Source organism: Narcine bancroftii, chromosome 2 (assembly GCF_036971445.1).
Source record: "Narcine bancroftii isolate sNarBan1 chromosome 2, sNarBan1.hap1, whole genome shotgun sequence".
Lineage (NCBI taxonomy): Eukaryota > Metazoa > Chordata > Chondrichthyes > Torpediniformes > Narcinidae > Narcine > Narcine bancroftii.
Window position 1 is genome coordinate 16078550 of NC_091470.1, and position 12219 is coordinate 16090768.

Here is a 12219-nt window from a genome sequence, read left to right on the forward strand (position 1 = left end):
ATCATGCGGTCCCCAAACTTCCTCCATATTACTTCTGTGCTTTTCTATTTCCAATTTACTCTCGCTAGTTCCTGCCTCCTCCCTTCATAATTAGCCCTTTCCCAATTAAGCACTTTCCTACTTTGACTGTTTTTATCCTTTTCCATAGCTACGTTGAAGCTCTCACCAAAATGCTCCCCTACTGAGAGGTCCACCAGCTGACCAGATTCATTCCCCAGAACTAGATCCAGTATGGGCTCTCCTCTCATTAGCTGGTCCACATACTGTGTCAGGAATCCTTAAACACACCTCACAAATTCAGCTGCCATCCCTCCCTCTTGCAGTCAGGAGGTACCAATCAATATTAGGGAAGTTGAAATCACCCATAACTCTGACCCTGTATTTCCCGCACAATTCTGAAATCTGCCTGCTTTATCTGTTCCTCAGTGCCCCGAGGGCTATTTGGGGGTCTAGAGACTACTCCTAGCACAGTGATAGCTCCCTTCCTGTTTCTGACTTCCACTCACACCAACTCAGTGGAGACTCCCTCTGCAGAGTCCTCACTTTCTTTTCCTAGTCCCACTGACCTGCTCCCATTCCATAACCCTCCAGACCTCTCCCATCCATATACCTATCCAATTTATTCTTAAAATAACCGATGAGTCCACACACCACATCAGATGGCAGCTCTCTGAATGAAGAACTTCCCCCTAATGTTCCCCCTAAACTTTTCCCCTTTCAGTTTAAAACGATGTCCTCCTATATTTATCTCCCCTCATTCTAAGTGGAAAAAGCCTGTTTGTATCCACTCTGGCTATACCACTCAAAATCTTGTAAATCTATTATATCTCTCCTCATTCTTCTTCGCTCCAAGGAATAAAGTCCTAACCTATTTAATCTTTCTCTGTAACTCAACTCCTGAAGATCTGGCAACTTCCTAGTCAATCTTTTCTGCATTCTTTCAATCTTATTGATATCCTTCCTATAGTTTGGCATCCAGAATTGCACACAATATTCAAAAATTTGGCCTCACCAGTGTCTTAAAAAACTTCAACATAACATCCCAACTCCTATACTCAATACTTTGATTTTTAAAGGCTAAGATACAAAAGCTTTCTTTATAATCCTGTCCACGTGCAGCATCACTTTCAGGGAATTATGTATTTCGAGATCTCTCTGGCCCTCCACACTCCCTATCATTAACTGTTCACTTCCTACCTTGATTTCCTTTTCCAAAATGCATCACCTCACATTTGTCAGCATTAAACTCCATCTGCCATTTTTTGGCCCATTCTCTTAGCTGGTCCAGATCCCTCTGCAAGCTTTGAAAATCTTCCTCGTTGTCCACAGCGCCTCCTATCTCTGTGTCATCAGCAAACTCGCTGATCCAATTCACAACATTATCATCCAGATCATTGATATATAAAACAAACCACAATGGTCCCAACACTGATCCCTGAGGCACACCACTAGTCACAGGCTTCCAATCTGAGAACCAACCATCCACCACCACCCTCTGACATGTGAAGCAGTCAAGTTTTGGTTTCTTCCATACTTAATTACTTCTTCTTCTTTGGCTTGGCTTCGCGGACGAAGATTTATGGAGGGGGTAAAAGTCCACGTCAGCTGCAGGCTCGTTTGTGGCTGACAAGTCCGATGTGGGACAGGCAGACACGGTTGCAGCGGCTTCAGGGGAAAATTGGTTGGTTGGGGTTGGGTGTTGGGTTTTTCCTCCTTTGACTTTTGTCAGTGAGGTGGGCTCTGCGGTCTTCTTCAAAGGAGGTTGCTGCCCGCCAAATTGTGAGGCGCCAAGATGCACGGTTTGAGGCGATATCAGCCCACTGGCGGTGGTCAATGTGGCAGGCACCAAGAGATTTCTTTAGGCAGTCCTTGTACCTTTTCTTTGGTGCACCTCTGTCACGGTGGCCAGTGGAGAGCTCGCCATATAACACGATCTTGGGAAGGCGATGGTCCTCCATTCTGGAGACGTGACCCATCCAGCGCAGCTGGATCTTCAGCAGCGTGGACTCGATGCTGTCGACCTCTGCCATCTCGAGTACTTCGACGTTAGGGATGAAAGCGCTCCAATGGATGTTGAGGATGGAGCGGAGACCACGCTGGTGGAAGCGTTCTAGGAGCCGTAGGTGATGCCGGTAGAGGACCCATGATTCGGAGCCGAACAGGAGTGTGGGTATGACAACGGCTCTGTATACGCTTATCTTTGTGAGGTTTTTCAGTTGGTTGTTTTTCCAGACTCTTTTGTGTAGTCTTCCAAAGGCACTATTTGCCTTGGCGAGTCTGTTGTCTATCTCATTGTCGATCCTTGCATCTGGTGAAATGGTGCAGCCGAGGTAGGTAAACTGGTTGACCGTTTTGAGTTTTGTGTGCCCGATGGAGATGTGGGGGGGCTGGTAGTCATGGTGGGGAGCTGGCTGATGGAGGACCTCAGTTTTCTTCAGGCTGACTTCCAGGCCAAACATTTTGGCAGTTTCCGCAAAGCAGGACGTCAAGCGCTGAAGAACTGGCTCTGAATGGGCAACTAAAGCGGCATCGTCTGCAAAGAATGACTTTTTCTAAAATGGGCTGTGACCCCTGGGGTGTGGGGAGGGGGAGTGGGGTGTTGGGCCTCCATTGAGAATGGGTGATAGCGATTACAAGCAATGGCATGGATCCCTGCAGCACATTCCTGGTCGCAGGCCTCCAATCTGAACATGAGCTCTCCACTGCCACCCTCTTTCTGAAACAAAATCTGAACTACGGTATCATTTTGTGATTTGTTCTCAACAGATCTTTTCTTACCCCAGAAATGGATTCGGTTGCATTAAAATATGTCCAAAACACTCTGATTTCAATATTTTGGTCAAATTGTTTAATTATGAGCGACTTAAGTACAATTGCAGGACTAATAGGATTCAATATTCCTGAATTGCACCTGAAACCCAAGGGTTGGAGGTGTTGTGGATCGTGGAGTAGGAGTTCGTAGGTTACAACAGGATATAGACAGGATTGTAGGGCTGGGCGGAGAAGTGGTAGATGGAGTTCAATCCAGATAAATGTGAAGTGATGCATTTTGGAAGGTTAAACTTGAAGATGGTTAATGGCAGATTTCTTAACAGTGACCCCGGGGTCCAAATCCATAGATCTGTAGGTTGATGAGGTAAATTAAGAAGGCTTAAAATATGCTGGCCGTTCAAGAGTCATAAGATAATGTTGCTGCTCTATGAAACTCTAGCGAGAGCACACTTGGAGTATTGTGTTCAGTTCTGATCACAAGAAGAAGGTGGAAGCTTTGGAGAGGGTCAGAGGAAATTTATCAGGGTGTTGCCTGGATTGGAGAATGTGTCTTAAGAGGTAAGGATAACGGAGTTATGGCTTTTCTCTTTGGTGAGAAGAAGGATGAGAGGGGACTATAAGATTATGAGGGGCATGGATGGGATGGACAGCCAACACCTTTTCCTGAGGCTACAGTAGCAAATACCAGAGGACATCTGTTTAAGGTGAGGGGAGTAAAGTTTAGGGGAGAGGTCAGAGGTAAGTTTTTTTTCCCACACAGAGAGTTGTGGCTATCTGGAATGACTTGCCAGGGGTGGTGGTGGAGGGTGGTACAATAGGGACATTTAAAAGACTCAGCCAGGCACATGGATGCAAGAAAAAAGTAAGATTATGGATGTGAGATTGGCAAAGTTTAGATTGTTGCATCGGTTTACAGGGTGTATAAGTTGGCACAACATTGTGGTCTAAAGGGCCTGTACTGTGCTGTAAAGTTCTATGTACTATGAAAATAATTTATTAAACACTAACTCTGACTGGAAAATATAATATCACTTTGCTGTCAATACATTAACAATAATGAATGTTTTACTTTTTAGGAAATAGTTGTATTAGAAGCGTTCACCAATTTATCATCAAGGTTCCCCAGTTAAATGCACTTGCAATGCTCATTGCCAACAGTGGTATGCTTAACACTGTGGTGTCTCAAATAAATTTCCAAGCTGGATCATGTAGGAACTAAAAATGGTGGAATGAGCTAAAGGTAACGTTGTATTCCAGTTGCTATTCAGAAATGGCTCCAGCCTGCTGTTTTAGCCATCTTCCAGCTGGTCGTTCATCTCATTTGCTGTTGTGTGATCTTGCTGTGCATGAAATGGTCGCTGTTTGAACAGCAAAATTACTTTTCAAAGACAGATTGTTCTATGTGAGTTGCCAGATGAATGTGAACGGATGTGCTGCTAATGTTCTGTTGATTTGTCATGTCATTGGACCCCATGGATTCAATCGTTTTCCCTCTAACTCCCCGCCAAGTGCCTTTATGTTGTCTGCAGTACTGACTGTTGTGAACATGGGGTGGACAGGCCTGCACTACTGGGATGGTGCAAGCAAGGTAACACTTCTCTTGAAATGCAAATGGAATGCAACAGAGCTGGAATAATTTGTGACTAAATGACTTGCAAATCCCATTTCTTTCCTGCAAAGAAACAATGAAATGATGAAAAATGATGTGAGTAAAACTGCAATTGGCGAGAGGTTGAGCACTGGCGACCCCTGAAAAGCTATCTGTGCTCGAGCGTCTCAGACTTTGTGTTTCAAGTCTCTGGCAGAAAATCAATCAGGGTTCATGTTTGAAAATCATAGACCTAATTAATTTCATTTATAAACTGTATGAATCTGCTACCTGGATAATAGTTTCTTTTAAACAATCATTCTTTCCATATACAATCTTGTCTGTTAATAAACAAACTACAATCTAATTTTCTTTGCAGGCAATAACGCTCACACCTGGATTAGAAAATGATCCCCATCGATGGCTCGCTGAAATGAAAGTACGTATTCAAGGTGACGGAATGATTAACCACTTCAGGTTCCCTTCGCTGGTAACTTTCTGAAAGGGCTTGGAGGTGCTGTCCTACTTCAGAAGTTGATTGAATTCATGTTAATAGGAATGAATGAAAAAAATGGTGGCGCACCTGATTGCATTGGCACTCCAGCTCCAGTTATTTTTAGATATTTATTTTGGATTACTATGTATATATATCGTTTGTATGTGGATGTGTGCCTGTTCTATGGTCCGAAGATGCGCTGCTTGGTCAGGTTGTTTATACATACAATCAGATGACAATGAACAATTGGAAATTGTAGAAGTACATGAGAAATTGAGAGGAGGTTGGTCATTGCCAGAATTAACATGTACCTAAGCAAAGGACTAGACCCACTGCAATTTGCCTTACCCCCACAATCGCTCCAAATATCACTGACTTTCCACTCAGGTCTGAATAATCTAGAAAGCAGCATTTCATACATATGGCTGCTCTTCATCGACTGCAGCTCAGCCTTCAACATCATTATTCCATCATTGCCGGTCTACAAGCTCCAAACTCTGAGCCTCTGTAACTAGATTTTTGACTTCCTCGTTGCAAGACCACAGTTGGTACAAATTGGAAACAAGTTTTCCACTTCGTGACACATTAATGACAATAAAGTCGGATTCTGAGGTACTGATGGTCATAATGAATTAGCACAGGACAGGAGAAAGCTCATTTGGAATGTAAACATCTGCACAACTAATTAGGCATGAAAACCTGTTTCTGTAAATCTAAAATGAGTAAAGTAGGCTCCATCAGAAAAGGACAGGTCAGTAAATGCCTTTTACAAAAGTTCTGCTTTATTCAAAAGCTCATTTAGAATAACTCATCAAGTTTATAAAAGGTTTACTTTTACTTCACACTGCATCACAATGAATCCCAACTTGTCTTAGATCTGGCTTCTCTTAAATCTTAAATTTAAATTTAGACATACGTAACAGGTCCACACGAGCCAGTGCTGCCTAATTAACATACGTCCCCCGTACGTTTTGAAGGGTGGGAGGAAACTGGAGGAAACCCACACGGACATGGGGTGAACGTACAAACTCCTTACGGACAGCGCCAAATTGGAACTAAGGTTGCTGGTGACACTAACCACATCACCAAAAATTATGATAATTGCTGAAGTCAAGTTTTTAAATCTAAACTTGTATGCAAGGGTGATTTATAAATTCTTGATCAGATGTCCTGCCGAGTGGGTTGAATCTTGCATGATTTAACATTCCGAGGATGGCTGAAGAAGATTGTGGGACACAAACGTAGGCGGGGCATAGGCTAATTGGGTGTAAATTGGGCGGCAAGGACTCATGGTCCAAAATGGCCTGTTACCGTGCTGTCTAAAATTAAAACATTAAAGAGTGCTAGGGTATCAAGACTAAGCAATAAACGTTGTTCCAGCTGGCAAATGGTGTTACACATTTTTCTATCTCATGTTAAAGTTTGTGTTTTGTGGTGATTGGACTATACATTTTTTTAGAAGATTTTGTGCTTTCTGGATCATCCACCAAGGAAAGTAACTTGCTCCCAAAACTCATCGACAAGTGAATGGCATGGTGGAAAGTTTCTACATAACCTGAATGAGTGCAGTTGTAACAACTAAAAGGAAGATGCTGGAATCCTAAGCAAAAAAAATTAGAAGCTGGAGGTCAGGCAGCATCTACAGTCAGTCAGTGCTTTGGGATCCTTATTCAAGACAACACTTTCCAGGTTCTAATACATTCTAATTTCAAAACGTGTCATCTTCAAGGAAATGTGAGGACGATATTCCAACTGACTATCTTATTAAACCAATAATCCAAACTTTGTAATGCAGCTTTAATTCATTGATAAAACAGATAAGCATTTTGCATAACTTTGCATTAAGATTTTCATAAAGGTGAATAAACAAAGCATTTTTGCCTCTATTTAAAGACATAATGATATTCAACTTGAAAGAGGTATACAAAAGGAAATGAGACGAAATTAAGACAAATTCAAAGAAAAGTATCTCAAGCTCATGTCTTCTTCATGGTTCGTTAAAGAATGAGATGCAAGCCCTTGGTCCGCTCGGATATTCTGGTCCCTAATTAGTATAATAGACATTAATAGCTAATATAAAATAATTACTATTACAGATACAAAGTAAATATAAGATTAGAAATAAAAACTTTCTGCTTCCTGTCAAAGACAGATTTTAGTAATAGGTCGATTTAAGTAACCAGTCTTGGTTTTAATCTGCACTTGCCAAACCAAACCTTTCTTGTCTGGAACTGTATCCACAATTTTCCCCAGCACCCAAGAATTTCTTGTTGCAGAATCATCCATGATAATTACAATGTCTCTGCATACAAAATTGCGTTTTTGTAATAATGAAAGATATTCTTTAATCCATCTTTTCCAAAATAAATCCACAATAAACTGCACTTGTCTCCATCTGCGTCTTACATAAATATCTTCTTTCTGAAATTGACCTGGAGGCATTAAAGGTTTAGATATAACAAGTAATAGATGATTCAGTGGAAGTGCCTTGATGTCATTTGAATCGACAGAAATGTTCATTATTGGGCGGCTATTTAAAATAGCTTCAATCTTGCACAATACTGTCTGAAGATTGTCATCATTGAGTATTTGATGATTCAAAATGGAATTAAGAATTTTCTTGATTGATCTAATCATTCTTTCCCACACACCTCCACGATGTGATCCTGTGGGTGGGTTAAATATCCAACTAATTTCTTTATGAAGTAATGCATCATGAATTTGATGTTGATTCCAATTTTGAATTGCTTTCGTAACTCTAGTTGAGTCCTGTAAAGTTAGATCCATTATCAGAACGTAATTCCTTTACTAGACCTTGTCTGGTAATTAAAACATCGAAGAATAATGATAAAAGAGTCTGTATCAAGTGATGACACTACTTCAATATGAATCGCTCTCGTAGTCAAACAGGTAAAAATAGCTCCGTATCGTTTTTCAACTCTCCTTCCTCGCTTTACTTGTAAAGGACCAAAATAATCAACTCCCAAGTATGTAAATGGGGATTCATCAGGTGAAACTCTGTCTTGTGGAAAATCCGCCATTTGTTGTTGTTCAGGTTTAGTATTCGAAACCTTCTCGATCTCATTAATTTTGTTCGTCACAAAGGTACAAAGCCTCAAGGTTTTGTTATTAATTCATTTAAGCACTGATATACTATCAGTCTAAAACATAGAATCTGCTAACTCCATCTATAATACTCTTCTTAACACAGTGTCTATTTTGCTCGCCATAGCAGCAGCAGGTCAATTCCATTCGAGGTATGGTGACTGGCTTTAAAAGAGCCACTTTGGCTTTTCTCATTACAAATCCACAATGGACTCGCTCTTGGTTATTTTACTGTACGAACTAACTGACAGGACCAAAACCACCTTTGCTAACATCAGCAAAATGGTGTAACTGAGCAAATGTGGCAATTCCAAAGTCTGTAGGTTTAAAATACCTGTTGACTTCAAACCTTTCTAACATTTTAACACTTTCAATCCAATTCATATTGTACGATAGAATCTGGTATAGTTTCATCCCATCCAAATTTTCTTCTCCACAATTCTTGCAGAATTTTCTTAGCTTCTGGTGCTAATATTCCCAAAGGATCATATATTGAGTTTACAATCGAAAGAGTTCCTCATCTCATCAAAGGCCATTCTTTCAAAACAATTTTGAATTTGCAAACATCATATTGAACACACCAAGGCCCCCCTAGAATTCTTTCAAGGTAGAACTTCACAATCCAAATCAAGATGTTTTACCTCCTTTGCTCTTTCTGCCTCAGGAATAACAGCCAACACATCTCGACTGTTGCTAATCCATTTCATAAGGAAGAAACCTCCTTTATTACAGATCTCTTTTAACTCATGATAAAGATCTATTGCTTCTTTTTCTGAAGCCACTGAAGTGAGACAATTATCAACATAGAAATTATTTCTGATGATGCTTATAGCTTGAAATTGGTCTTCATTACCTTCAGCACATTTCCTGAGAGCAAAATTTGCACAACTCGGTGACAATGCTGCTCCAGATAGATGAACTGTTATTCTGTATTCAATCATTTCTTTACTGTAATTGCCATTAGGCCACCATAACAATCATAGAAAATCATGATCTTCAGATGGTACTTTCACTTGATAAAACATCGCTTTTATATCTGCAGCAATTACAATAAGCTCTTTACAAAATCTTATCAAAACACCTATTAAAGTATTAAGTCTGGACCTCGTAAAAATTGAGAATTCAATGAAACTCCTTGAAATGATGCTCCACAGTCAAACACTACATGTAGATTCTCCTTTTGTGGATGTAAAAGAAGAATTTCTCTTGAATTTTCTCTTCAAATTCAACATGCGCTGAATACGTTCTGCAATTATTTTGTTGTCTGGCGTACAAATTTCCCTTTTCTTCAAGGGTAATGCTATACATTAATGACCATCAACATGTTTAACAGAATTTGGAACCAAATCCAGAAACTGCTTGTCCTTCGAAGGTTCTTGAATATCTTTGAGACATTCAGGGAAATCAATTTTAAACTGTTGTTCCCACAGATCATTAAGTTTGACAACTGAAATTCTGTTGACATTTACATTTGATGACTCCTGATCATTATTCATTTTTCCTCCTAACGGTCCGTTAATTGTCCATCCAAGCAATGTCCTCACAGCATAAGGCCCAGTATTTTGACTCCTTATTACTTCTAGAGGTTCGAGAGCTTTTGGTATATCTAATCCAATTAACATCTCGATTTTGGCATCAATCATGGGTAAGCATACATTTTTTAGATGATCCCACTGTTTGGTACCATCCTGATATGGAATATTCTTCTTATTCACAAGCATAGTTTTCTGATTATATACACTTGGAAGATGGCAAAATTCATTGCTATTCAATCCAGCAATCCGTAAACCTGAAACTATATTAGCTTCAATGTTCTTTTCATCGTTCATTGTCTTCAACAAGATTTGTGATCTTTTACCATGAAGATTGTTTATTCATTAATTCAACAGTCTAAAATGATGCGGTACTTCCTGGATCAAAAAATGAGAAGGGTCTTTAATATGAAGCTTCCTTTTTTAGCTTTAACCTGCACAGGAACTATTGAGAGAGTTTTATCACCGGCCCCAGTAAGACTGTTTGTCTGAACCAAAACTGAAGCATTCTCTTTGGCTGTGTCTTTAATCTTGGATTCAGGTTGTTTGACATCCTTCTCAACTTTACTTGTTGAGTATGCAATAACTTGGGATGCTTTAAACTGCATATATCACAACTGAGTCACCTATTACAAGTTTGCTGATATGCCCTTTACACAAACAACCAAAACGTATTCCATTCTTTAATTTCTTGTCATACAACTTTTTCTCCGATTGTGAACATTTTTCTAAAGCAATACAAACAGCTTTCCTGAACAGTTTGAACTTCCTTTTCTTTTGTTTCCTCGTTATTTTTTTGTGCTTGTATCTGACACAGCAGTAACAAAGGTACTTCCCTTTGGTTTCTGTTGAGACAATGATTTAGACTTCTTTACGCCTTTTGGAACTATTGAAGTATCCTCAATATTTCCAAATGCTGGTACAGTGTTAACATGCACAACATTGTACAACATCCTCAAAAGTGGCGTCTCTTCCGGGATGAATCTTAAACTCTGTAACTTTGGATCTCCATAAATCCTTCATCTAATAAGGTAATTTACTGACAATAATCAAGAAATTTGTGTGTTTCTTCAGGTGATTGTTTTTCCAGACTCTTTTGTGTAGTCTTCTAAAGGCGCTATTTGCCTTGGCAAGTCTGTTGTCTGTCCTTGCATCAGATGAAATGGTGCAGCCGAGGTAGGTAAACTGGTTGACTGTTTTGAGTTCTGTGTGCCTGATGGAGATGTGGGGGGGCTGGTAGTCATGGTGGGGAGCTGGCTGATGGAGGACCTCAGTTTTCTTCAGGCTGACTTCCAGGCCAAACATTTTGGCAGTTTCCACAAAACAGGACGTCATGCACTGGAGAGATGGCTCTGAATGGGCAACTAAAGCGGCATCGTCTGCAAAGAGTAGTTCACGGACAAGTTGCTCTTGTGTCTTGGTGTGAGCTTGCAGGCACCTCAGATTGAAGAGATTGCCATCCGTGCGGTACCGGATGTAAACAGCGTCTTCATTGTTGAGATCAGCGTGTACAGTGCCATTGTCATACCCACGCTCCTGTTCGGCTCCGAATCATGGGTCCTCTACCGGCATCACCTACGGCTCCTAGAACGCTTCCATCAGCGCTGTCTCAGCTCCATCCTCAACATTCATTGCTATAAATTCATCACCAACATCGAAGTACTCGAGCTGGCAGAGTCCACAAGCATCAAATCCACGCTGCTGAAGACCCAACTGCGCTGGGTGGGTCACGTCTCCAGAATGGAGGACCATAGCCTTCCCAAGATCGTGTTATATGGCGAGCTCTCCATTGGCCACCGAGACAGGTGCACCAAAGAAGAGGTACAAGGACTGCTTAAAGAAATCTCTTGGTGCCTGCCACATTGACCACCGCCAGTGGGCTGATCTTGCCTCCAACCGTGCATCTTGGCGCCTCACAGTTCGGCGGGCAGCAACCTCCTTTGAAGAAGACTGCAGAGCCCACCTCACTGACAAAAGGCAAAGGAGGAAAAACCCAACACCCAACCCCAACCCACCAATTTTCCCCTGCAACCATGCCTGCCTGTCCCGCATCAGACTTGTCAGTCACCAACGAGCCTGCAGCAGATGTGGACATACCCCTCCATAAATCTTCGTCCGCGAAGCCAAGCAAAAGAAAGAATCAAGAAATTAGCAAGAAAATTCAGCTCTTACAAATGTAAACTACTTCCCATTGCGTTACAACATCCTCTCAGAAAGAGTGCATATACTTATAAAGCTTTTGTGTCCTCTGATTTTATTGATGACCAAGAAAGAATCTTGTTAATGTGGGCCCTTGTGATTTTATGTTTCGTTGAGAATGGAACAAATGGATCTTGAACTGGTGCCATAGGTGTAGGACCTTGAGTTGTAAACAATGGCATTGATGGGGATCCTTGGTATGTAAATGATGACATTGGTGGAGATCCTTGACTTGTCACTGGTTCTTCAGCAACATGAAGAGACATCACTGGTTGAGTATGATCAACGTGCATGGTTGAACTTTTTTTAAATACTCTCGGGAAGATTCATATATTGTGCGCTCTAAAGAGATTGAATGTCGCTAGCTCATTCCAGATGGTTGATCATTGTCATTTGAGCACTAGTTGCGCCACCCATGGCTCTTGCTCGAGTATACTCGGTTAATGTGGCTGCAGTACCCATTAATCAGCTGGAGTGTTAGGTGATAGCTCTTTGAATATTTCACTCAAAGTGAAATATCTTACACA

The 12219-nt window shown here is 40.9% G+C and overlaps 1 protein-coding gene across 7 annotated transcripts in view; it reads left to right on the plus strand.

Annotated features, from left to right (window-relative positions):
* LOC138753231 (centrosomal protein of 128 kDa) overlaps positions 1-12219 on the plus strand; it is a 539432-nt gene that overhangs the window by 296389 nt on the left and 230824 nt on the right. For 6 of the 7 annotated variants that reach the window (XR_011351051.1, XM_069915965.1, XM_069915964.1 and 3 more), the window contains one exon: positions 4740-4799. Coding sequence is in view for 6 of the 7 variants with exons in the window: in XM_069915965.1 (XP_069772066.1) it covers positions 4740-4799 (60 nt within the window). In the remaining variant the exon portion in view is untranslated. Of the gene's footprint in view, positions 1-4739; positions 4800-6315; positions 6647-12219 lie in introns of those variants that run through there. The other variant, XM_069915969.1, reaches the window with a different exon arrangement.